This window comes from Echeneis naucrates, chromosome 16 (assembly GCF_900963305.1).
Source record: "Echeneis naucrates chromosome 16, fEcheNa1.1, whole genome shotgun sequence".
Taxonomy (NCBI): Eukaryota; Metazoa; Chordata; class Actinopteri; order Carangiformes; family Echeneidae; genus Echeneis; species Echeneis naucrates.
The window spans coordinates 1,263,580-1,290,608 of record NC_042526.1 but is presented as its reverse complement, the minus strand read 5'-3'; the positions used below and the strand labels follow the sequence as shown (position 1 = coordinate 1,290,608).

Sequence of the window (27,029 nt, the reverse complement as noted above, 5' to 3'; positions counted from 1 at the left end):
AGTTTCATTAAAACTCGCTGACGTAAAGCACAGAAAATAAACTGATAGGTATTTAGACCTCGTCTCTGAGGCCACTTAAACACGTCTGACTGGTATCGGGATCAGCGTGTCGTCGGCTCCGTCCAGACTGGATCAGCGGGTGCTGACTGATGAATGAGGCCTTCTGATCTGGTTATTTTATTGATATATATATTTGCGTCGGACGTCGGAGACTGAGGGCAGAGCGTGTAAAGATTGTCTGCAGCACAGGTGGTGTCGTCCCTCCAGGACTCACCTGGCCGTTCAGAAGATGGGTGTGTTTCTGAGGTTTATGTCACTTCCTGTGCAGGTCAGCGGACGCCATGTGTGCGTGTACTGTCCGATGTCTGTCCGTCACATTTCCTGTGTTTATTCCTCCACAGCTGGCAGCAGCTCTTCGTTCGCTCAGCTGCTGTCAGAACGGTCAGATGTGATTTACTGTGAAGACCCGTCTGAGTATCACATCCAGGAAAGAGCAGGAAGAGAAACCTCCGGCGCTTTGTGGCGTTCCTGTGAAACCACAGATGTCTCATTTCAGCAGGCAGAAACAGAGCAGACCCAGTTTGAAGTGATTCTGTGAGAGAAGTTTAGATAATAACGTGCAGGCGTTGGTCTTCGGATGTGAGACGTGTCTCTTGGCTGAAGTTCTTTTGGGAGACCGTTACGTAAACGAACATCATCAGCGATTATCTGAGACCTCTGCTGGCAGCTTCCAGACCTCAGGGTGGGGGTCAAAGGTTACGGATGGTAATGAGGAGAAACGTGAATGGGGGAAGGATCTGAGAGCTCGTCCGTCCAATTAACACCGTGAAAGAGCCTTTTGACAAGCAGTTTGAGTCAGCATCCATAATGTCTGCTCCGCCAGTCGTTTGGGAGACGGCAGCATGGCTGTTGTTGCTCACAGCAGATTTCTAACTGCCCCCCCGACAGTAAAATATGATGAGGGGGGTGAATTCCCTCAGTGAAGCTTCGGTGTGGCCATCAGGCCGTTCAGCCGGTGACCTAGAAATGTTACTGCAATCCCAACAAAGGAGAGGAATCGGGACAATAAAGCTCTTATCCCCCCCCCCCCCCCCCCCCCCCCCTTCACCACAGCCTCCATCTGACAGAGCAGATTATACAGGCAGGACAACATCCGAGCCGAGCCGGGCCAAGCTGGGCCGGGTCTGTCGGGTCACAGAGGGCGACAGCTCCACCAGGAGGAGGCTGTTCAGTGGTGACCTCTGTGACCTTTTCTGCGACGTCACCTGACAGACGCTGTAACTGCTGCACAACGTCCAGTTGTGTCGCTTTGCTGGAAAATCAGTTCCCGTGACTGACAGTCAGTTTGGAGGCTCCGCCCCCTCACTTACTGATCATTTCATCTGAACTCATTGATTATTGGGTTGAGCTCCGTGTTGTTAGCATGAAGGAAGAAGAAAGGCTCCAAAGTTTTCTGACCACACTTCCAGATCACAACACAAAAATGAGTTTTTTTGTCTAACATTGCTTTATTTTTCATTCACAGGCACAACTTGTGCCTCCTGAGACGAGTCTGTGGAGCGAGAAAGACCAACAAACCTTCAAATAAAAAATCACCACGACGCTCAAAAGAAAGTCGACTTAATCATAAGAAAACAAACAATTTATAATTTAAATGATTTATGAGATGAAAACTATCAACGTGGACAAACACTCAAATTGTTGCTAAGCCAACGACATTTAGTCAAAGTTGGTGACATGAAATATTCATCCAGTCACACAACAGTCCGGCCCTTCATCGGACCAGCTGATGCTGCCGAGTCCTGAATATGGATGAGAGGACGTGAAGCCGAGTCCAACATGTGTCCCGACATAAAATCTCACTGTGCTCAGGAATTCAGCCGTTCACAACCAAACAATGAGTGTGTGTTTGTCCAAACTGTATTCATTTCAGTTTGAACCGTGTTCAGTGCGAGTCGGCGTTACAGCCGGTTCCAGTCTGTTTCCTGCGTGCTGAGTGACCTCGCCAACGCTGCTGCTGTTTGTTGGTCAAGTTAAAACAAGTGGGTTCATTTTGCACTCCACAAATATGAAACCTAAGTTTCTGTCAGGTTATTTAAGTTTAAAGTCAGAAATGTAGCTTTAATTCTTTGCTCTGTTTTTATTTACTTAGTGTTGGTTTGTTTTTTTCTTGTTGTCTGATGTGTTGTCTGTTTGTGTGTCTGTGTGGAATCTGACGCAGCATCTGAAAATGTTTGTGACAGCAGAACTGAAGGGGGCAGATAAGTCAGAATCACGCAGCCCACACGAAGATCTTCACCGAAGTACAGACATTTTTATTTTGCTCTCTTTGCAGCTCTCTTTTATCTGGACTGAGCTGCATCGCTCTGCAGGAACCAGCACTGACGGCTTCAGTGTGTTACCAGGAGCAGATTGCCTCATCTGTTGTGCTCCTGTTGTGTTCCTCGGGCGTGTAGCAGCGTGCCTTTTTTTGTTATGTTGTGCGCTGTTGCAATGATGTGAGAAAGCTGGAATTGCAGAACTAAAATTATCAAATCAATCATTTTGGCTGTTGATCATGTTCCACCAGGACAAGTCAGTGAATGCATCATCAGAGGGGCAGAGCTGTGACTCCCCCTGCAGGACAAAGACACAAAATACAAACTACAGCTGCTGTGTGAAATCAGTCCGCCCTCCGATTACACCCGAACGCATCATCACAGTCACTTCAGCTTCAACACCACATCATGAATACACACTGGGGGGTCTGGACTCTGGTCCTGGACTCAGAGGACAAAGACGAGGATGAAATCTGATTGGCCAAAATGGTCACATTCACTTGATGAATTCAAAGTCAGCTTCTGTTTCTGTGTGAGTCTGTTTTTTACACATCTGCTCGACACCGAAGAACCTTTAAAATCAGTCAGTGAAACCATGAAAATGTTTCATCCTGAAAAACTGCTCTGCCATCTGGTGGTCATCTGTCTGTACTGCAGCTTCAGCAGAGACACACACACACACACACACACACACACAGGGCAGAAACATGTAAATCCATTTTACATCAGTCTACAGACAGAATCTACAAACCTTCAGCCCCCGTTCTTCTTGTTTGTCTTTAATTTAGAGTCGGGGGGTCCAAAGCTGATTTCCTGGACCTGTTAGGTGCATTTTAGGGGTCTTCAGCTCCCTAAAATATTCCTAAGCCTCCCTATATTTCAACACAAAATCAGTAATGTTGGTATTCTTGCGAGTGAAACACATTATTTTTGGCACGGGAAAATGTAATCTTCTTGTCCTAGTGACGTCCCTGCTCGGTCCTCAGAGGTCCAGAGGACTCTGCTCCACCGTCAGATTCGCTGACAGTCGGGTGACTAAACCTGGAGGGAGGGTCGCTGTTGGTTCCTTCAATCCCAACAAAAGGTGAAGAAGGATTTTAATTCGACTAAATCAGACTCATCACGACTCAAAATGACCAAATCAGTAATCATCAGTAATAATCAGATTTCACAGACAGGAAGGCCCCGCCTTCTTCTGCCGCAGCTGTGATGTTAAACCGGAGTCAGCTCGGATGGACGATGACTGAAGCACTCAGTTCAGATCTTCCAGCAGCAGGACGTTCGGTGACCTTTCACCTTTAAAGAGGTCGTAAAGAAAACCGAGAAGAAGAAGAACAGAAGTCCAACAGAGACAGTAAAGTCCAACTGTGTATTTGTCCATCACATGTTTCAGGTTTCAGGCGTTCTGCTATGTTTTTGTTCACATCATGACAAACTTCAGACAGACGAGTATCACCAGCAGCAGGAGGGGGCGGGGCCTGTCAGGGCCTCGACTCCTCCTGCTCGTGGCGGCGACCTCCTGGATGACGTTGACCATCAGGACGGACCTGCAGGGCTCTTCGCCGTAGCACATGCAGTCAAAGCTGCGGTCGAACCAGTTAACGTCGTCCTGCGAAAGGTCGCCGGTCACAGTGAGCGGGCCGCCGCGACGCTGCCGTTGGATCCTGTAATGGCGGGGGTCGAGGTGGAGGAAGACATCATCGTCCCAACGCTTCCTCACGCAGCGCCCTTGGCCCTGGCACAGCGCCAGGCTGCAGAGCTCTGTGGCCTTGGAGACGTTGAGGATGTACGGGTTCATGACCTGGTCCAGGTGGCGCCGAGCATCGAAGCAGGAGTCCTGAAGGATTGTGGGAGTGTTGAGTCAGTCAGGTGTTGTTGTTGTGTCTAACAGAAGAATACATTTCAGGAAGCTGTTTCCTCTTACCTCAGTCTCCGTGATGTTCATGTCGCCCCAGGAGACGACGCCAGCGGCGCCGAGAGCCGCCGCCTCGCCGATGGTGTTGACCAGATCGAACTGCAAAAAAAAAAAAACAGCCAATCAGAGAAATGCAGGAAATCACACCATTCATTTCTACATTAATTTCCATTCTTCCTTTTGGAGGCTCCGTTTGAGGTCCGACTGCGTCCCGTTTCAGAGGACAGCAGGATCCTTCAGGACCAAACCTGAGCCAGATTCCACGCTAAACTGGCGCCTTAAAACCTCAAACCAGGTCGTAGATTGATCAGAATCCAGCCATCTTATTCCACAACCTGGTGTTTCAGCCCGCTGCAGATCGTTTTAAACTCTGCGAAGTTCCCCGAATACGATTTAGAGATGATAAACAAGCTGTTACACGGATTAACGTGTTCAGTGATGTTGGACCATGTTGACAGATGACGACCCGCTGCGGTGTTTCTGACCTCTGACATGTAGTCGTCCACGCTGTCCTTGTATACCGGCCGGATGTAGGCGTAGACGGGGATGGCGTAGGAGCTGTTTGGGAGCGCCGACACTCGCATCGCCTCCTGGATTCGGTGGCGAACAAACAGCCGGGCCTGCCGGGTGTCTCTGAGGACCAGCTCCAGGTAGATGGACGGAAAGAGCGCCGTGGACTCCCTCCAGAGCCACTGCAGCTCATCGTTCCTGTCCTTCTCAATGTCGGGGCACTCGCCGGTGAAGCCCGCCAGGTCCTGGTTGTAGTCGTAGTTGTAGCAGTCGGGGTACAGGTAGTAACCCCAGAGTCTGTTGGGCCTCAGCCGCTTCCCAAGGCGGATGGAGCGCAGGAAGTACCTCTTGGCTCCACGTTCAAACACCACCTTTGCTCGATCTTCTGCCTCGTCATCTGACAACGAGGCATTTTTCTTCTTGACCGTTTCGATGGAGATCTGGCGGTAGATGTCTTTGCTGCCCCAGTTTCTGGCCCACTGAGGCCTCCACTCCTCAAAGTCGAGCACGGCGAGGCCCGGCTGGTCAGCGGGAATGTAGTACTGGATGTCGTCCTCGGCCATCTCGCCGTGGTCCTGCAGGTCTATCAGCTGCGGAAGGCCGTCCTCGTACACCTCGCCGGTGTCTTCGTTCACGTACGGGAAGATGCCGAAGCGGTCGGTGTAGAATATGGAGATGCTCTGGTTGGTGGCCGTTTTCAGGGTGCTGCTGACGAACTGGAAGTAGGAGAGGTCAAGGGGCATGGCGAAGCGGGAGTCGCACAGCTCGGTCGGGGCGTTCCACATGAAGAGGAAGTGCCCACCGGGCCGTATGGGAGGATCTGTCCTCGGTAAGGCCCAGCCGCAGCTCAGCAGGGCCAACGTCACCGTGTGGACCCAGACGTAACGTTTGACTTCCTCCATTTTGAATCAGGAATCTGAGCTGTGACGGAACGAAAACACAAACATCAGAAAAATCAGCCGGAGCTTCGTCAGCAAAAGTAACAACTGACAGGAAATCGCTTTTAGCTGCTAACATGGAAAATGAATGGTGTTGGATTGAAGCTAATGGCAGTTAGCAGCGAGGCTAACCTGTTGAATGAAGTTCCAGCTCCCAGAATCACCATCAGGTGTGTGTTTATAAATCTCTCATTTAAAATTTTCTGTCGTTCTCATAGCAACGGCTTTTCCCGCCTTTTTTAACTCATGCCAACCTCCGATTCTAGAAAAGTAAATCTAATGTGACGTTCTAAATTTAAAGCTTCAAATTCTAATTCAGAGGAATAAAGAATTACTGCACAAACGTGTTTTAATAACACATTTTCTCTGGCAGCAATACAAAACACCAAAAGTGAACAAAACGTAGGAAACTTGTGTCATAAACAAACAAACTCGATATACACACATTTTATTTTTTTTTGGTTGGATAAATAAACTTGAGGCTCAAATGAGTTTTGTCATTTAACTACAAAGTGGGTTTAATTTAATTACACATTTAAGTTCTTTAAGTAGCTTTTAGTATGAAATGGAATAAATTAATATTATTCATCCTTTATAGACCCAGATTCATATCACATCTTCTTGATTTCACTTTTCTGTATAAATTTGAGATTTAAACAAAAAATATAGCTGCAGATACTTAGTTAAATTATTATTATTGGTATTTTTTCACTTTTAAAAAGGTCAATTATATTTCTTGAAGGAATTTTTCTTCGGTTATTAAATTTCCAGTTTTTTCTTTTTCTGTTTCCACCCCAGCAGATTAAAATGTTGACCGACGGGTTTTGAATATCCTGAGGATGAAGCGCTGACTCACACTTTGTTTGGCGCTTCCTGTGTTGCAGTTCAGCTGCTCAGGTTGTTTTTGCTGCCTGATGAGGATTTTAAATCTGACTCACATTAACAGAAACATGCAGCTGCTTCCAGATTCATTATTGCACTTTAACAGTTATATTTAATGATATATTTAAATGTCAATTTTGAACTATACGCTTTGTCATCTAATTGAGATCAAGGTTGATGTGAGCAGGGAGAGAGGAAGGTGCACCCAACGGAGCAAAATCACACGGGTTTTAAAGCTTTACCCGCCTCGGCACATAAACTGACCTCAGAGCAGCTTTCGTTTTGGTCCATTGGGTTATGGTTAGCGTCAGCGTCTGTGCAGATTTTCTGCTTCAGGTTCAGTTAAAAACACAAAGAGCCAATTGAAACGAGACACTCAGTCTAATTTTAGCTGCCCGGCTCTCTGCGTCGTTGGCCTTTTTATAATCTGATACCTTTTACTGATGAACTGCTGATCTTCATCCACCTGCTGCGTCTGATTTACACTCTGTGCTGTTCACATTAAGTTCTTTATGGGGTCACAGGATCTGATCTGTTTCCAGGCAGAGAAAACGGGAAACAACTGCGCTGACACTTTTATGAGTTCTGTGATTTCAGGTTGAATTCAGAGTTAAACTGGGTCACAGCTGCAGGTGAATCCAGCCAAACACCAGAAAAACCTCAAACTCAAACGTCCTCAACTCAGCACCAACCTGTTTTTGGGGTCCGACTTCCCGCCGTCCAAACTTGTCTCACAGAGTCCTGTAATTGTTACCTTTTACTCTGAAACACTGCTTCGCTCGGTGGAAGGCTGCTCTGTTAAAGCGCTGTGGCAGGATCTTGGATTACAGGCGGGAGCGCGTGTGGAAACTTGTCGGAGCCGGAGGTGATCTGGATGTCCTGATGTTTTCAGGCTGTGTGGTCGAGCTCCATCTTTCCCCGCTCGGAGGAAGCTCTGGGATGAGGACAATGTGTGGATGCAGCTGAGTGCTCTGTCAGGACACGCAGGGAATTCAGAGAGAGTTTTAAACTTGGTCAGCTGCGGCTGGAAATCTACTGAGCTGATGGAAATCCACTTGGTTTCATCATCGGAGCGGTGAATCATGTGCAGAGCTGGAATCCTTATCAGGTGGATTTCCTCCGTCGAAGAATGACTCACAAACAGGAAGAGCGACACACAAACACATCAGGTGGAATGGGTCATGAATGGGTCATGAATTCCTGCTCCTGGAGCTTTTCTGCGCTCCAGCTGAGAGCCCATGTAGGTCTGAGCAGGTCCAGGTTCAGACTGCATGTTAATGTCAGCTGACTGAAGAAGGAGTTCAGTAGAACCATCAACACATTTTATGATCCGTGATTTAGACACATTTTTTCTATTTGTCTGTTCATTTCTGATTTTATGGTAAAAATGCCAGAACTGCATCTTCACACCGACCGTGGAGGAAAAGGTGGATCTGACCCACTCTGTCATCTCTCCTGATTGGGTGGTTCAGTCTGTCAGTCACACAATAGCCCCGCCCCCTAAAAAATGAACATCATGTTGTGTTGAGGATTGTAAATTAGAAACTGACTAGGGACATTTTCCCATACACTTCAATACACTCCTTTTTTGTGTTTGCTTCTCCCTGATGGTCAGTAGACAGAATGAAGGTTTAAAGCACAGAGTCCAACAACCTGCGATTTAAACGCTGCGTTCCCTTCCTGGAATCCACTGCAGCACAAAGCCGTAAATCATTTTTCACAGCCGAGAGGCTCCAAGAAAATATGCAAAGGAAAGTGAGAGACGGTGTATTTTCTCGGTTCAACACACCCAGGAAGAAAAAGGCCTTCACTGACGAGTCCAACAGAAACATCTGATCTTCTCAATGCTCCGTGTTTCCCTTTATTGTGAAATTCTACGTGTATATCTTAAAAAGTGAGATCTAACTCTAACCCTTTTTATTCTGAAGGAATCGACGCCTGATGATAGATTTTTATGATAAATGCACTTTGTCAGTTTGTTTTCAGAACATTTTTATTCAGCCATTTTTCAGTTCAATAAATGTTGATGTTGATTTTATTCTCCTTAAAGATCTTTTTTTTTCCTTGTATGTATTTTTAGAGGAACTTTCAGGAGTTACAGATTTGTTGAGTTAAAATCATCTGATCTGTTAAACCCAGATGGTTTTGATGGCGGTGGGAGGGGCCAGTTTGGGGGAACATCTGGATCCGCTGTAACACTGACAGGTGAACTGCTTGGCCCAGATGTTCAGGTCGGCGGCAGACGGCTGACCGACCGCCACAAACTTCTGGTCAACCTGAAGGATGTGGAAGTGGGCGGGGTTCAGGTGCAGGTAGTGGGAGGAGTCGTAGTTCTTCCGGAGGCAGCGGCCCCGCCCCTGACACAGCACCTCACTGCACAACATGGCAGCTGCCGTGACGTTGGCGACGTACGGGCTCAAGGTGGACGTCAGGTAGTCTGACAGAGACTGACAGGTGGCCTGCAGGAAGGGGGCGGGGTTAACAGGTGAGTTTACAGAAATTAGAAACAGGAAATATTGGAATTTAGTTTATTTTATCTTAGATTTCTTAGATTTAGATTTTATCGTATCAAAATTAAAATGTTTAACTTGATTATTCGTTAAAAGTTTAGTTTAAATTAGAGCGAGTAAAATAAATAATTTCTATTTTCTATTTTTCTCTTCAGTGGTGCCAAAAAAATGATCAAATTAAATTGATTTCTGAACTAAATAAGTAATGAAAAGAAATTGAGACGGACTGTAACTGAATAAAATGTGAGACGACTAACAGGAAGGAAAAAGCAGAAAATGACATTTTACTGTCATCGCCGTCACTCCCTCCAAAAAGAGGAAACAGTTTCATCTCTGGATGATTAAATGCTGCTCGTCCGTGTTCCTGTTTTCACGTCCGTTGGGATTTATTTATTTTTTTAAACTATAAAAGGGACACATTAGATAAACGTTAAACGGAATAAACCTTGTTGTTGTAGTCTCGGCTTCCTCCCCACATCACGACCCCTGAAGCTCCCAGAGCTGCCGACTCTCCGACGGTGCTCACCAGGTCCGTCTGAAAGATTCAACAAATCAACAACTTTTTTCACAGATGGATTCCTTCCCACTGATGTTTAGTTCCTCTCTAACACGTCCTGTGGATTGGAGGTCAAGTTAACTGATCTTTAACGATCAATATTCATTATTAATGTCACTTTAACACCACGAATAATAACAGCAGACGGTTTTCTTCGTGCTGTTAAAGGAAAGTTCATCTTTGTTCGGGTTGGCGATACAGCCTGTTCACTTTTTATTTGAGTTTGTTCTCAATACAAATTTAAGAAAGAACCTTCTTGACACAAACTTTGATTTGGACTAAATCATGAAGTCAGTCTGGCGTTGGACCCTAAAAAGAGCAGAGCCGATCACAGCGCAGTGGGCGGGATTAGAAATGGGGGCGTTATCTGGATGGCAAAAATGGCTGCAAGTCTGAAAGTAGTTTGGAGCTGCACAAATGTTTCTGATAAACGCTGCGGCAGCTTCTGCTGAGGTCCTCCTGCTCTCAGGTGGACTGAATGTGGCAGCTGCTGCTAAGAAACACGAGTGACGCGGACGCCATGTCGGTCTACAGAAAAAATGGCCGTCAGCTGAGCCCTGAAAACGTAGAAACGGTCTCACCAGGCTCTGGAAGGTGTTGGTCTGATCCCGGTACAGGGGTCTGGAGTAGACGTAGACGGGCGCGGTGTATGGATGCCTCGGCAGCGCCGCCACCCTCAGCGCCTCCTGGACGCGGTTGCGGACGTAAAGCGCCGCCCGGGGGGAGTTCCTCAGGGCCAGGTGGAGGTAAATGGAGGGGAAGAGTGCTGTGCTTTGCTCCCACAGCCACAACAACCTGTTATTCTGCTTCTTGACCTTTGCTGAGCACTTCCCGGTGTAGTTGGCTTTCTTCCAGCCGTAGTTGAAGCAGTTGGGGAACAGGTAGAAGCCCCAGCGCCGACTTGGACGCAGACTGACGGCGAGCTTGATGGTCATCTCCATGAAGCGCCGGCTGGACAGCTGGAACTGGCTCTTGGCCTTTCTTTGGATTTGATTTAGGGATAGAAACGGGTTCCCCCACACGGCATGAGCGATGGACAGCTTCTGGTAGACATGCTTTGATCCAAAGTTCTGCTCCCACAGCGGGCGCCAGGACTCCCAGTCGATGACAGCCAGCCCGACCGAGGAATCCTGGGAGATGTACTGATCTATCTGACTCTGCGCCCTGGACAGATGCTCCGTCAGGTTCCCGTTTTGTGGGACTCCACCTCTGTAGATCTTGTGCTTGGTGGTGTCGGCCATCGGGTAGAGCCCGAGGTGGTGCTGGTAGAAGATGGTGAGGAACTGACCGGGTCTTTTGGCGGGTGTGGTCACGGCCTGGAAGGCCGTGGTGTCCAATGGGATGTGGAGTTGCAGACATTGGTCAGTGGGGGCATTCCATACTGCTACAAAGGGGTGGTCTGGGATCAGCGGCTGCTCGGTATCTGGTAAGACGATGGCGGCGGAGGTGGCGTTGGCGGTGGCAGCAGATCCAAAGATACAGAGGATGATGCAAAAGAGGAAGGGCGTGGCCATCATGATGGCTGCGGCCAAACAGAAGACAAAGACAAATAAATAAACAAGACGTGGCTTCAATCTCTTCAGCCAAAAAAGTTCTCGTTTCAAATCCAGCTGTGAGTCCACGACTGGTCATTTTCCACTTCCTGTCAACTTAACGGGGGAAAAATATGAACTTCCTGTCGACTTCAACTATCTGATTAGTCTGATTAGTCTGAACAAACTTCACAGCTTCATCTGGTTTCATGATCTATTTTTCTCTGAAGTTTCCATCTAATGAGCAGAAAATCGATCAACACATCCAGGAAATATCATATAATTCAGAGCGGTTTAAAATTTTTCTGGGAAAGAAGCCGGAAAATAAAAGTCATTTATATATTATCACAGCTAAATTCCCTGTTGAAGTAAATGACCTAAGTGTTATTTAAATCTTTTGTCGTCGTCATCAGAGCAGAAAACCAAACTGCTTCTTCTTTAATGTTACTGGATGTAAATGACATGAATTCATTTTGTCTGATTTAAAGTGACTTCATGTTAACTCATCTACCAACAGGACAGGCCGACTCCTTCCTTTAAAACTAAATAAGAAATACTCACAAATAATATAAAAAAAAGACTTTTTTTGTTTGGCTTGTTTTTTTAAACAAGCCATACAAAGTCAACTGCAGTTGATGCTGCGTCATCATAAATAAACCTACCTGCTGCTTCTCTTTGTGTCTTCTGACGGACAGTCGTCTCTGAACTCGTCTCTTGTGTTTTATGCTGTTTCATGTTTCAGAGGAAACAGTTTCTCTCCTCCGATCGATCGTTATCTGGATGATAAGAAAGATGTTTCCCACACATGGTGAGAAAGATCAAACAAATTTGACATGATAGCATGAAAGCGGCGACATTATCATCATTTTATTGTTTCAAGCGGGTTAATGCTAAAAGTGTTTGAGTCTGATTTCTGTAAGTCAGAATGAGAGCTGCCACTCCGGCTCTGAGCTGTTTGACCTGCTGCCCTCAGGGAGGCGCGACAGGTGCTTCAAGAAAAGGTCAAACAGGTTCAAGAACACAAAGTGCTCCAAAGCAATAACCACCGTGAACTGACTCTGAAACCGATCATACCTCCAATGTGCAGTATATTTATATATTTATATCCAATCACTCATGTTCACTACACTTAGCTGAACTTTTTTGCACTGGTGATGCTCTAATTTCATTGTACTGACGCATAATGATAATAAAGGCATTTTATTCGATTCTGTTTATCGACCTGTTCAGTTCAGTGCCACTTTTATTTTTGTGTATTTACTCCTTTTGTTCAGGTCCTTTCTGAAGAAAGTTTTCTGTGCGGGCTTTGAGTCCCTCCAGTTAGATCAAATTAAAAATATGATCTTATTGTCTCAGGTTTTATTTGAAGTTCAGTTTTCAAACACTTTGAGGAGGAGAAGCAGCTGAACTGCAGAACAGTTCTGGATTTGACTTGTTGCTTTAGTTTCAGCCAAATGAGAAGTGAGTTGTGTTTTTGATTTGTCACCGCCAACGCTGTAATCTCTCTGTCCGCAGTTTCCTTCTTTATGATTCACTTGAGTTGTTCTCTGCTTTGGACAGCAGCGGCTTTGGGCTTTATCTGGAGGGTCATCTGTTTCCACCTCACTGTGTGGAGTACTACAAGGTCCGCAGCAGCGTTAGTGACACAATAGGTTGTGTTGCACAAAGTGGAAGTTGTTGTGCTGATGACGCAACATGGCCGCCACCGGCTGAGAGCCCCTGTTCTCAGCTCAGATAAAAAAATTAAAAAACAACTCAGGTGTACTGAAGAAAACTCTTTATTTGCATTTACATTCAGGTGACATTTCCCAGTCGTTGTGTATTTGGTAACACAAACAAACGTGGACCTGGTGTTCTTCCTTCCGATGTGTTGGAAGTTATTTTTTAGGAGATGAGACAGTTGATGTTTTATTTAAAGTCGAGCTTCACTTCCTGTTGGCTGTTTTCTCACCTCATGTCTCCTTTACATCAGCTGAAATAAAATCAGAATAACTGCTGGTCTGATAATCCAAACTGAGATATACAGACCTGAACATCTTTTTTTTTTTAGGGTAACCACCCCAACATACAGATACATCATATTTTGAAATCAATAGCACCAACATGTTTTTATTGTCAAGCTCTAGTTCAAGGGTGTTATAAAAAAAAACATTTTGTCTAATCAGTCATCAGAGATCAATCAGGATCATCCTGAAATGAGCCACATCTGCTGCTTTTCAAAATAAAAGTCTGATGGTCTGAGACTCCAAACTGTCTCTGCAGATCATCGTCACGTCACATCGAAGTTCCTGGGACCGAAGACGGAGCGGCCTCCGAGTCGGGTAAAGTGCCATCATACTGTTTTGGTTTTACAGCTTTGATCCGATAATTGTTGGCTGGATGTTCAAACTGTGTCCTGAAGTGGAGCTAAAACAGTTACACAACTGGAAAACATTTTCACAAATGATCAGAAACAGAATGACTCACTTTAAACTGCATCTGTTTGGGCTGTCAGCCTTCTGAGCATAAATTTAGCTAAAACATTCACTTTCAAAAAGGATTTTCATACTTTGGCAAAAACTATCATCAGCTAACCTTTGTGTTTGCTGCTAGCACACCTGAATGTGATCGTAAACGGGACAAACATGATGCTCGTTGAACATTAGCCTGTTAGCATTCATACCAGGCTGAAGTCTGCCGCCATCTTGAATCAGTAACTTTTATTCATTCAGCTGTTTTTACTGACAGCAGGTTCAACAAGAGCATCAACAACATGGTGTGAAGGCCGAGGCGGATGGGGGGGGCCGAGTTCTCCCCCGTCTCCCATCGTTCGTCCTGCTCCACCTCCCACTCCGTCCTCCTCTTCTCCTGCTCATCGTCGTCCTCCCCCCGGCTCCACGGCCCGTCGTCCTCCTTCACGCTGTTGATGCTGTCGCAGCTTTCGCCCTCGTGGCCTTCGTAGCAGTGGCAGCGAAACCTCTCGTTCAGCAGTTGCAGTTCGCGTTGGGACGGCCACCCGGAGACGGCGAACTCCCCGTTACCCAAGGGACGGATCTGGTAGCTTTTGGCGCTCAAGTGCAGGAAATGGCGGGCACGGGGGTCCCGGCGGACGCAGCGGCCATTCCCCTGGCACAGGAAGTCACTGCAGATCTCGGCAGCTCGCGTCACGTTGACGATGTACTGACCCAGGCGGTGGCTCAGGAAGGACTTGACTTTGGTGCAGTTCGGCTGTGGAGACACAACCAAACAGTCAGGATGTGACGTCGGTGTTACGCTCCGTGACACAGCTGGACACCAAACTGAAATACTTTCATGGACCAAACTAATTAGTTTGATACTGTTGAGGATCAAACTTAAATAACTTCATCTAATCGGTCCAAGAGAGGCTGTTTGGACTAATAAATGCAGGGAGGACATTTTCCCATAGACTTCATCTCTTTAGTGGTCATTAGATAGAGTGCGGGTTTAATGCTCTTCAGTTTTTAATCTGAGTGTCTATCAAAGTAAAATCAAATCTTTTTTTTTGTTTTGAGATCCTGGTGGGTCTGACTGACGGATGATGTTTATGTGAACTTCTCCCATGCAGACAGGAACGCAGCCGGCTATAAAAACATGCATTATACTTTTGAAAATGTCAGAGCGGTTTGCCGCCACGCAGCGACCACATGATGTTAACTTTCTATTGTCTGACTGTTTACAGCTGCGGTTCGTCTGGAGGCCCAAACTAATTGGAAAGGAGTCAGACCCGACAGCATTAATTTGAAAAGCCAGAACAACATTTAGGACGTAAATTCAAACATCCTGTGCTTCCATCACACACCCTCGACGTGGTCAAGTTCAGGTCGCCCCAGATGACGAATCCTGCGGCTCCCAAGGCGGCGCTCTCCCCGATGGTGTGGATCAGGTCTCTCTGCAGGAAACACAAAACGTCACACGGTCACAAACAAAAGTAATAATCAAGCTGAAGCAGCAAAGTGACACGTCATGAACTTTGACCTCCGAGTCAGTCAGAAATCTGAAGTCAGAAAGAATTTAATGAGCCAAACACATCAGATTAGCTGTGATTGGATGGACCTTTGCATCACATGACAGAACCGGGGGGGGGTCAACACCCCAGGAGAGGAAGCACTGCTGGGATCAAACCAGTTTATTCTTTTGTACATCCATCCATCTGTGGGAGGAACCTGGAGAACCTGAGGGGAACCCAGAGGGAGCAGGCAGCACCATGATAACTGAGCCGAAAATTCATCTCAGGCTTCAGGCTCCTCATCACAAAGCTTCAGGTGAGTCAAGGAAACCGCGGCGCTGCTTTTCTGCAGCTCCATCACAAGATGGCAGCAAAGAGCAAATTCCCAAAGTCAGTGAAGTAGATGAAGTATTTACAGCAATTAGAAACATCCATCCCATAATATTTCAAATTACAGAGTAGGAGCTAACGGAACATTCAGAGCTCCCGAGTGTTCATTTAGTTTCATTTCTGTATTTTTTGTTTTTATCACAGCTAATGAAGAAAGTTTGAGTTGCAGCAGATGGTGAATATAAAGCCTGAATTACGACTCCCTGCAGCTCGTGTGTGTTTGTGTCAGCGTCATCATAAAACTGTGAAACTGAACCTAAACAGCTCAGAAGATTGAAATGAATAATAACAGTAATAAAAAGTAAGGTTGAGTGTCTGTGGCCTTGATAAGTTTCCTCCAGGTTCCTCCCACCATGAAGTCGTGGCCCCGCCCTCACCTGAGGTCAGCTGGGATACTGACCTGCTCCTGATCAGCTGCAGTTTTATTCCTTTATTCTGCTGCTAACACAAAAAGAGATGAGAGAGTCTTACTGAGGTGAGGAAGGAGAGCGGCTCGTCTCGGTATCCCAGCCTCACGTACACGTAGGTGGGGAGGTCGTACTCCCTGGAGGTCAGCGAGGCGACCCGGAGCGCCTCTCGGACCCGGTGCTGGGCGAAGTGCAGGTTCTTGATGCTGTTGGTGTGGCTCTTCCTGATGGCCACGGAGGGGAAGAGCGCCATGCTGCTGTTCCACAGCCACAGCAGCTCGTCGTTCCTCAGCCTCTCCAGCAGGGGGCAGAACCCCGTGTAGTTCTGCTCGTGCAGGTTGTAGTTGTGGCAGTCGGGGTAGAGGTAGAATCCCCAGAGGGCGTTGGGGCGAAGACGCGTCCCCAGCTGAATAGTCCTCTGCATGAATGCTTTGGCACTTTTCTCAAACCGCCGGCGGGCCAGCTCCTCCACCTGCGCCGCCGTCACATTCACGTAGGCCTTGGCGGTCAGTTCCCTCGACTTTTGTCGATAGATGTCCTTCTTGTGCCAGTTACGGTTCCACTGAGGCCGCCAGAACTCCCAGTCGATGACGGCCAGGCCTCGGAAGTCCTCCGCGGGGATGAAGTGGTTGATGTCCTGGTAGGCCTTGAACAGGTGGCGGTCCAGGCTGCTGTTCTGCGGCAGGCCGCCGTTCACCGCCACGCCCTGCAGGTTGTAGTGGGGGTAGTAGCCCAGCCGGTTGGCGTAGAAGATGGTGACATTCTGGCCCGTCCAATCGGCTCGCGGGCTCCCGTGGATGTGGAAGAGGCGGTCGACGTTAATGGTCACCTTGTGTTTGATGGCGCACATGTCCAGCGGGGCATTCCAGGCGGCGATGAAGGGTTTCCGGCCAATCAGGGGCAGCTTGGCGGGTTTCTGCCCGAAGGCGCTGTGGAAAAGCACGAAGAGCCAGGAGCAGGTGAGGGCGACAGGTACGATGTGGTGGGAGGAGGATGCTCCGCCCACCGGCACAGCAGGCATCCTGGGGTTCAGCGGGAGCAGCTGTCAATCATCCTGACAGAGACAGAGACAGGAAGCATGTTAGTGAATTTAATTTTCTGTTTTTGAACCTTTAAGCTCCTAAAATTCTGTCTTCCAGTTTCAGTCCAACTCAGTTTGACCTTCTAGCTGTTTTTATGTTGTTCCCTTCAGCTGCTCAATGGGAGGAACAGGTGGTGTAACAGCAGGGGACCACGAAAACGTCACCAGCTGAACTGCTTTTCTGTCGTTACAGTCTGTGAAAACATCTGGAACGGATGAAATCAGGACGGGGGAGTTTCAGGGTTAACGTTAGGTTGACTCAAAGTGATCGCTGATGTTCGGTGATGTTTCTGGGACTGACCTCTCTTCGAACTTTCTGATTGTACAGGAACACAAAAGAAAGCTGCTAACGGACCAGAGGCCACATCATATTCCTTCTCCCCAGCTGATGAACCCTTTCTGCAGCATCCATCCTGATCGCTCTGATGTTTCATACTGAGGCCTCCGGAGGAAACCAACCAGCCTTCATTCATATGTGATTTCTAATCTGGACTCGTCACGTTGTACTTAAATTAACTGGTTTTATTTCACTTCATTCTTTCATTTATTTCTTTTTTTCTTCATCATGAATTTAAATGTTTAGATTTCATCTCCTGATCGCTGAAGAGCAGCCTCACGTTTACATCTGCACGCCAAGTTTTGAAGTTGCAGGTTGAATTTTCACTGGAGGTGAGTTTTCTGCCCTCTGAACAACATTTTGTACCTCATTTAATCTGAGAGTTTAGAATCAAATGGTATAAAACTGAACCTACAGAATATATAACGCTCTAAAAGGCGGCGCCTCGGTTTGCTCTATAATCTGTGTGATGAAGTGAATGTTTGTATTTATTGTTTTTTAAGTCGACAAATCCAGCTTCAGGACAAAGAAAGATCAGATTAACACAACACAGTTAATGTGACTTTCCGTTAATCTGGAAGGTTATTTTCATCTTTTTTTCACGACGACGCTGCAAACAAAATGTTGGTGTCCGTTTACGAAGCACAGTACAGTAAACGTAGAAGGTTTTTGTAATTTAGAGGGCAGCTACCTGATGAGCCGGCACATTCACAGTCCTCACCTGTTCCCACATTCATCAGCTCACTTGGAGTGAAATAAGTTTCAAAAAACCTCAAGTCATAATTACTGCTGTCAGGAATTACGTTTAAAAGGCTACCAGGCTGTTTTGTTCTCCGTTGCCTAGTAACACTTTAAGCATCTTCTCTTCCTGTTGAAAATGTTGAAAACACAATCATGTAGCTGTGTGACATTAGTGCGGACCACATAAAAGCCATGTTTGTCTTTGTTACTCAGAAGTCCTCTCATTTTGTGTTGGTTTGGAATCAAACGCGTTTCCTTTCCTTCTTTATGCTCCTGCCAGTGGAAATAATTTGACTGCATTAAGTGAGACGGGATCATTTTTCAAAGTGTTGCAGTAGATGTATAGATTAACAGCTCTAACCATTTCCAACTGAAGTCTGGCAGCAGAGCAGAGCAGAATGTTTCTCATTATGACCAACTTTTTTCTGTTTTCCATCTCCAGCACGACTCGTTCCCCGTTTTTGGTTTGATTCCTGATGATTTTCTCTGACGTGGAGCTGATCCTGATGTTGATGCGTGTCTCTGCGGACTTTAAAAAGAGAGACTGCATGTTGATTTATCTGTCTGCACAGTTAAAGACCTACAGATCAGATAGACTTATAACGACCTTTTCTAATCGTGGTTTCTAATTTGTCATCTCAGATTTGGGGAAGTTTAGGTCGCTGAAACTGTAAAGTATTTAAGGAAAGATTGTCAGCATCTTAAAAGAAACAAAGTGACGTCCAGGTGACTTCCGTTGTATCCGCACACAACCCGCCATCCCACTCTAATTATTCCTGTCTCCGTGCTGTCGTTCATGTTTAGCTGTGTCGGGTGACTCACTCACAGGTTGTCATTACGGCTGCTCTTATTGGTCAGCTGTCTCACGGATGCCTGGTCATGGAGTACGATTATGTGAAGCTGACAGGACACTGTGGTTCATATCAAGTCTGAATCAAGTGCCAGTGAAGGAACACTTAACATTTGTTCTCATCAGCATTAGTCAATTCACCATTGTGTCTATAAAGTGGCCAAACAGGCCATGAAGTATTCAAACTACCAAATGGATCCACCGGTGAAGTTGGTGCTCAGTAAAGTGTTGAGCTGTCTCTAACCGTAGATGGTCTGACCTTAACGGAGCCTGATGGGATGAACCGACTCAGACGGAGAAACCCACCAGAGTCGGAGTTTAAAGTTTGGCTCGCCGTCAGAATGAGCGATTTGTGCGGGCCGGTCTGGCATCGATTAAGATAAGAGTTGTTGATGTCTGTGGTTCTGGTGGAACGGCTCCACTCTTTCAATAAACACAAGAAAGAGAGGGAACGTCTAATTTTCAGTGTCTCCGCTGGAAAAATGTGGTGAGTTTGAGCCGCGGTGTCTGGAGTTTCTTTGACGGCTCTTCCCTGAACAGGACGATGATGCAGGTCAAAGGTCAACTAATGATCCCATCTGGGGGAAGAGTCGATTTCTACTGTTGGTCTGGTGTATTTCGGACCTCGACAAACTCGGCAGTCGGCGAAGAGGCTCATTTGAGGACGTTTCTGTCCAAAGAAAAGCATTTTGAGCATTTCTGAGACGAGAACACTGAACACATTCAGAGATGCCAGGAGAGGAAGAGGCTCGTGGCGGGTTTGATGTTTGGCACTCAGGCCCAACCCCCGATGGAGACCTGAAGGCCCAAAGCCAAAAGAACAGATTTCCTCACATGCACCATCTGTCACATAAAAAAATCAGTTCCAACCCCGACCGGACGTCAGCAAGTGGCCTTACTACTCCAACAGGGAGATTGTAGCTGCGAGGACATCTCAGTGAAACAGCCTCTGCTAACGTCCTTCAGGCCCTACGGACGTTTACGCTGTCATCATCATCAGTCTGTTTTCTGACAGGTATTCCTGATGCCGTGATCACAATGATCATCAACATTTCACTTCTTTACACTTTACACTCCATCTGCATGCTGCACGAGCTGCAGGGACAAAAAAAAACAGTACAAGTTGTATGTGACAGCCAGTTTAGTGTCACAGACATGAAGGAAATGGTGCCTGATGCTGGCCGGACCAGCTGACTGCTCGACTTCATCCAGATCCTCTTTTGTCGTTTACACATACGTGATTTTTATCATTTAAATGCCGTCAGTTCAGTAACTGATGACTGAATGAATCCCTGAGCTTCATTAGTCATCTCATCACACCCGAGGTGCTTCAGGTTTGACAAAAATGAACACGACTCTGCATCATGACTTTTCCATGAATCGCACACGACGCTGCTTAAACCCGAATGAAGAGAAACATCTCGGCAAATATTCCCGGTGGTGAGCGTTTGTGGTCACGATTCATGTTCCGCACGCACGAGAGCCTGAAAACAAAAAGCTGCGACCACACAGACAGAACTCTTTTCCACTCAGCTCAGCCAAAGCTGATCCAGCTCCTGGATCCAGAAGGGTTGTTGGATGGAGAAAACGGACCACAGAGGAAGATGGAGAGCTACGACCTTTGGTCTGAAGGCTTCTCCTGTTGGTTTGTGTCTCCTGTCGATGATGAAGATGAAGGCCAGATCTCAGTGAGAGGCAGAAAAGAATCCCGCAGTTGTTCAGAGACCAACGTCTGGCTTATATTACATGTTTAATATCTCTTTGACTTGTTTGGATGTTAGACGCAAATGAAGTCCCGATAATTTTTACCTTTATTCTTATTTCAGAGTTCTGGGGATTCTGGATCTTCTGTATTTAAACTCAGATTTTTGGATGATTTCATTCCTCAGGACAGGCTTGTAGCTGAAACTGGCTTTCTTAGTAAATGATTTGAATACTTGATCCTGCCTGATCGATCAGCTGTTGACAGTTCACGTATTGATCTGACTCCAGCGTGCAACAACGTGTTATTAGATGGAAGTGCAAAGCTGTTCACGAAATCTTGATTGTTTGCTAAGTTAACACAAAAATGTGATTTAAAAGGAGAGAAAACACAAACTTCAGCCGCTCCTACGATCTATAAACATTTAAATTTCAGGTCTCAGGTTGTTGAGATTAAAGGCACGACCCTGAAGCCCCGTTTTGAACCCCCCTCTGTGCTCTGTGAGGCCGGACTGGAAAACAACAAGCTGCCGTTAAACCATCACCACCTTTTTATAGCCCGGCTCTTTGAAGAGCGTGACCCCCCCCCGGGCTCTCCGCCTGGACGGGACCTTTAATGTCCGTCAGACAGCTGATGTGCAGCTTTTTAGCAAAATGAGAAACAGTTTCTGTTCAGCGAGGGGGGGCGCTAAGAATGAGCCAACATTCCTGGCATGACAAGGGCAACCCCCCCCCCACCATCCTCCTCCTCCTTCCCCCTTCCTCCAGCTCTGTAACACCCAGAGTTTAAAAATACACTCTGACTTCGTTTTTGTGCAGAAAAACAGGAAAGAAATTTGAGTTGTTTTTTGTTTTTTCAGCTCAGCTTGAGTTGTGTAGTGAAAAGTTGGTACCTGACTTTGAGCAGCTCACCTGCAGAGGCTGCATGTCGGCTGGTGGGGGGGGGCTTCTCTCCTTCCCGGGGTCACGGCGGGGGTCATGGCGGACCTCAGCAGCGTACGTCCGTCGGACCGGCACTCATTGTGTCAGTCTGAAACACAAACCGCTCAGCCACACTTATATAGAGCCCAGGGAGGGGAGGAGAGGGAGGAGAGAGCCTCACCACCAACACCACAACACAACCATTAGAGCCGAGGGGGAGGGGGGGGCGACCGACATAGACACACAGTGAAGACAGAGAGAGAGAGAGAGAGATGGAGGGGGGTTAAATCCCTGAGTTTGTTGAGCTCTCAGGTCTGATCCTCCGTGGAGCTGCCACAGTTTGACACACAGGTGTCAGCAATACCTGTATGTGTGTGTGTGTGTTGAAGTGTATGGGAAAATGTCCCTGCTGATGAGTTTATGGTTAGGGTTAGTTCATTTTTTACTCCTAATGATCCGTTTTCAGCTTGTTGTGCAGATGTTGTTGAGCACTCAGGCTTCTTGAGGAAGAACCACTGATGGTAAATCCGACTCAACCGAAATATGAAGCGCGGCCAGGTTTTACATTTCACTTTCAACAGTTCAGTTCAACAGTTTTTTTTTTAAACAGTAAAGATCATCTCCTTTTTGTCTTCAGAGCCGCTGACTTCGGTTCCACTTTAAACATCTGTTTAAATTTGATTGAAGTTTGAACGCCAACACGACGGCCCTGAGAAAGAAAACAACAAGAGAGAACTGAACTCATCGGGCCTGATCTTCTTTATGTTCTCGCTCTGAGTGTCGCTGTGCTGATTAAGTGACATTATGTGGGCTCGGCTCTTTAACCCAGCCCGGGCCCAGATTCCTGCGGTTCACCACACATATTTACAACCAGGAGACAAAAGTCGCAGTGAGGCCGATCCCTGCAGAGTCCCTCTGGTAAATATACACATGGATTTTCCCTTTTTCTGGTTGTGTGTTTTCAGACTGAATAAATATGTCATGCAAGCTCAAACAGAAGATTTACATCAGCAGGAAGACGTACATATGGCTTTTTTTCTCCTCTCTCTCTCGTTAACGGTGGGAGAATATATTATTATGGGTGAAACCCAACTTCAGTAAAACGTTTTTTACCTGTAATTAAAATATCATCCCCCCACGATCAGCAGCCAAAAACAGGAAAGTTGTCTTTAACCAGATCCCTAAAGTCCATCCTTCTGTGGATGTGCCTCTCTACCTGGACAGCTTTCTTATTCTTTTGCTGCAAACATTTAGGTGATCCATTACAACATTAACAACAAAAGTCTGGAGTCAGAAATCGGTCCCGTTTGAATTTGTTGCTCTCAGCTGCACAAACTTGTCGTAAACCGGTAATGACTTGTTTCACGCAGATGAAAACCACCTGATGGCGAGGAGGCGTGTGTTCCCTAAACTCGCCATATGAAGCGGCTTCACTCTGTTTGTGGGAAAGTTCAGTTAAAAGAAGTTTTCTTCAGCGTTCCTCTGACGTTCACGCAGGAAATAGTCCTGTTGTGTGTTGCGATGAGCTCTTTTGTCATTTCATAGCTTCCATCCTAATGACCTTCGACAAAAGGAAATGGAAGTGTTTGTGCTTTGGCCTGGTCTGTTCCTGACACACTGACTCGTATGGTTCTTAATCAGAGGACAAAACAATGATGTTCATCCAAATCCACCAAAATGTGACCTCATTGGTGTGTGTTTGTGTATTTGTGTTTCCTGTTTCCTCTTTCCTTTAAATTACCAGCTCCACGTGTTTATTTCCTCTTGCCTGCATGATCGGATGTCAAGTTTACGTTCCCTCTCTGAACTCATCCGATGCAGTTTTCTCTTATTTGCTCTCTGCAGCAAAACCTTCCAATTTTCCCGTCGCAAACACAAACAGGCGCTCCGTCAGCTGTTACGAGCTGCGTGTTGTGATTACAGGCTGTGCCTTCGGCTGCCTGGGATTGTTGAGCCGTCAGGTGACGCTCAGCTGTTCAGAAATGTGACAACACTCGTTTTTTATTTTGGGGGGGGGGTTAGTCGTCGCCAAACTTCCCCCAAATAACCGAAAGTCTGTTTCTCATAAAGAGGAGCTGAAGAGTCGCTCAGCTGTTGAGTCCAACTCACGAAGAGGAAGGAAATGATACACAATCCAGACACACAAACATCGCAAACAACAAAGCTGATGGTTGGACGACAGTTTTCACAGAGATCCAATTAAAATAAAGCAAATCCTGTAAGGCTAGAAGGCGAGTCCAGGTGGGAGGGGCTTGGGGGCGTGACTGAAGGCGGTGACATCACAAAGTCCCAGAAGTCCTGACGGCTGGTTTTAAGGTTCAGTTTCTGAAACCAGGCTGAGAGCTTTGATACTTTAAACCTGATTTATTATCAACGCCCACACGGAGGTCAGCCTGTAGACCGTCTGGACCGTCTGCTGTGTTAATGAGCTCTGATTTTACCAGACGTTCAGGGTACGAACACACATACACATTAAAGGACACGCTGAAGCGTGACAGTGAAAACGAATTCAGCCCTCCACCCCCAGAACACACTGACTGGCCGATTTCAGGATCCCTCAACTTCAGCGTGTGCGTGTGTGTTTGGATTACTTTGGCCTGGCGTTGTGATCCTGACTGCAGATTTGTTTCCACCACCTCCGTGGATGAAAGGCCCACGCCGAGCCCACACAGACCTCGGCGTCGCCGGCCGTGGCGGTCGGAGCCTCCTCACCAACATATGGACTGTGTTATGAGAACGTCTGGGCTCAGACACTGTGGATCTTCCTGCCGCTTTAATGGCTCGGCTGTAATGAGGCGCCGGGTTGCCCTGGGGAGGAAGTAATGGTTCAGGGTCGATGTACGTTCAGGGCGGACTGTACGTTACGGAGGACTGCGGGGAAACGAGATCCTGATCCTGATCCTGCAGGACGGCGCTCAACAGAAATTACATTTCAAAGAAGCAAAGCTGAGAACCGATGAAGGTCATTTTCATGAGCAGAGTTCAGCTTGTTCTGCCTGTTTACATACAGATTTACATACGTTATTAATTCCCATTCTCCATTTTCCAAATAAGTTTTCAAATCTTCTAATTAAATTTCACAGCAAATCTTCCTGCAGAGACTTAAAGGAGCATCCGTCCGTCAGGTTGTGTTTGAGCTGTTGTGAGCTAATGAACGCTTCACGATCTGGAGACACGCTGAGGATCAGCTCTCCTGTTAAATCCTCCACTGATTGAACTTCCTGAACGTGAAGAGAGGAAGCGATACTGATGGGTTTTCGGGCGTCAGAGACGTTTTACCAGCTGGTCTTCTGTTGTTAGTTCCTCGGGGAAAGGAACGCCACGGAGATGTGAAAGTTACGTAACAACATTTAGAACAACACAGAACCATCATTTCCTGTTTAAAAGGCCTCCTCTCTGGTCTCATGTCTTTATCGGATCATCACCAGCAGAAGGGAAATGAACATAATTTGTTTCAACACGCTCAGCCATGATCTTTGACCTCTCAGAGACTGAGGCTCAGTCAGCAGATAGGAGCGCTCTGTTTCCTTCAGCTGCTGGACCTCAGTGAGCCGAGGATCAGGACCTGAGACGTCTGGAGAGGCTGGTTTATGATAGTTTTAATGGAAATATTTACCTTTTAAAGATTTCCATCTTCAGACAGAGAAACAGAATTAAAGCATACTTTTTCTTTCATCTCCTGTAGAATGCAAACATACTGTCAAGCTTCTTTTAAAGTCTCAGGCCTGTAACTTGCTGATCACTGGTTTGATTTAAGGAGGAAATCTCTCTCTCGCTCTGGTTGAGTCTCAGCCAGCTTCCCTGTTGATGAGGTGACACTGAACCAGAGCTGATTACGGTTATTAGTTAAAGTAGAGGAGCTAACTGAAGCCTGAGGTTTGTGAAATTACAGGTGTTTGGTTTCTGTGTATTTAAGACATATTGAATGATGAACCTCAGCAGTTTATGTAGTAAAGTGGACTCCATATACAGAATGTTAGAATCTTTAAATGTGGTTATGTATGAGCAGCTGAAGGAAACAAACTTTCTTTATGATCTTGCTTTCATTTTTTTTCCGCTCTCACATCCTCGACTTGGAGTTTAGAAGTCGAAGTGCAGATTCTGCAGCTGTTTACTTCTCTGGCTGCCAGTCATCATAATCGGATAATAACTGACAGACGCCGTGTCAGAGCCACTCACCCTCAGCCCCGCCAGAGCTGCCGTTACTCACGAAGAGCCGTGAAGGCCGTGAAAGCTGGATCCGCCCAGACAGGACGAAGTCAGTTTCATTTATCCAACCTGCTGCTGAAACGCTGCACCCTCAGAATCGGAGGAAAACGGTTTGGCTTAAGTTTAGCATGTTTAGTTTATCTGTTTCCAAGTCACGGCACTTCTGCAGCCAATCCCAGCTCACATTGGGTGAGGGGCGGGGTCACCCTGGACAGATCGCCAGAACAACCACTCACACTCACACTCCTACGGACCTACGGATTCAGAGTCACCGGTTAACCGAGACACGTCTTTGGATGGTGGGAGGAAACCCACAAAGACACGGGGAGAACATGCGGGTCGGGCCGGGAACCGAACCACTACGGCGCCGTGCTGCCCAGCAGGTGCTATTAAAAACGTTAACCAGCACAAAACACAGTAAACAGCCGAGGTTGGAGGGTCAACCAGCCCTGACTTCGATCCAATCGGATCATGTTCATCAGACAGAATGAGCCTCTTTGTATTTGGCCACGACGTGATAAACATTTGACCTGATTGTGGCACCTCACACAGCGTTAAGGGAACCATGAATGTCTGCGAGGCTTCATAACAGCAGCTGTTAAAATATCGATCAGGGACACAAGTTGAAGTCGGAGCGTTGGAGTCTCTTTTCCTGCTGTTTCTGCTGCAGGAATCTTCTTCGCTGGCTTTAATCTGAGCCGCACATCCTGTCAGGTGACATGTGATCACTCAGCCTAGCTGCAGACTGCAGGAAGACATCCCACTGAGCTCACCTGGGGTCAAAGGTCAGGAACTCTGATAAACAAGTAATGACTCAAATAATCTGTTGCTGCTATAATCATAGAAAAACACGTCTGAGTTTAAAGCTGCACTATCAGGATTATTCCATGAGATGCTACCAAGACAAACGAAACTTTCCTTTCTGCAAAAAACACCAAGTAAAGAGCGTTTTTATCAAGGCCTGCTCCCAGGATGAAATGTAACTGTCAGAAAATATTATTTCTCAGCCTCACAAACTCAGCTCCACCAAACATTCACTCAACTTGGCCAATTAGGCTTTTCTCTGCCCAGACAAAAGAAGGCAACAAGTCTAACCTCAAATATGGAGTGCTTGTGAAAAACGTTCATGGGAAATGTCTGAAAACTTCAGGAGCTAGTTCCATCGTCAGGGAGCCAGACCAGAACAGTCTGGACCCTGAGTGTGATCGGTTTTAATTCCTGCTCCTCCTGAGCTGTTCCCACAAAAGCTCCTGAATTGTGTTGTTGTTGGGCAAACTGTCCATTT

General features: G+C 46.6%; 3 protein-coding genes across 5 annotated transcripts; all 3 read right to left on the bottom strand.

Annotated features, from left to right (window-relative positions):
• Positions 1 to 2,296: 2,296 nt before the first annotated feature.
• On the bottom strand, positions 2,297 to 7,651 carry LOC115056523 (hyaluronidase-5-like). Its single transcript, XM_029523025.1, has 4 exons — positions 7,256 to 7,651; positions 4,719 to 5,664; positions 4,243 to 4,332; positions 2,297 to 4,155 (listed from the first exon to the last, which is right to left on the bottom strand). The coding sequence occupies exons 2-4, from the start codon at positions 5,643 to 5,645 to the stop codon at positions 3,739 to 3,741; spliced, it is 1,434 nt and encodes a 477-aa protein (XP_029378885.1). The 5' UTR covers positions 5,646 to 5,664; positions 7,256 to 7,651; the 3' UTR covers positions 2,297 to 3,738.
• A 999-nt stretch (positions 7,652 to 8,650) lies between these two features.
• LOC115056884 (hyaluronidase-1-like) lies at positions 8,651 to 11,146 on the bottom strand. Its single transcript, XM_029523657.1, has 3 exons — positions 10,211 to 11,146; positions 9,519 to 9,608; positions 8,651 to 9,022 (listed from the first exon to the last, which is right to left on the bottom strand). Exons 1-3 carry the CDS (start codon positions 11,144 to 11,146, stop codon positions 8,693 to 8,695), a joined length of 1,356 nt encoding a protein of 451 aa, XP_029379517.1. The 3' UTR covers positions 8,651 to 8,692.
• A 1,777-nt stretch (positions 11,147 to 12,923) lies between these two features.
• Positions 12,924 to 21,654, bottom strand: hyal4 (hyaluronidase 4). 3 transcript variants are annotated; one of them, XM_029523853.1, is made up of 4 exons: positions 21,527 to 21,654; positions 15,969 to 16,958; positions 14,961 to 15,050; positions 12,924 to 14,368 (listed from the first exon to the last, which is right to left on the bottom strand). In XM_029523853.1, exons 2-4 carry the CDS (start codon positions 16,923 to 16,925, stop codon positions 13,865 to 13,867), a joined length of 1,551 nt encoding a protein of 516 aa, XP_029379713.1. In that variant the 5' UTR covers positions 16,926 to 16,958; positions 21,527 to 21,654; the 3' UTR covers positions 12,924 to 13,864. The 3 variants fall into 3 exon arrangements, with proteins under 3 accessions (XP_029379713.1, XP_029379714.1, XP_029379715.1); XM_029523854.1 differs by having other exon boundaries at positions 21,508 to 21,647; XM_029523855.1 differs by lacking the exon at positions 21,527 to 21,654 and adding an exon at positions 18,425 to 19,038.
• Positions 21,655 to 27,029: the final 5,375 nt, after the last annotated feature.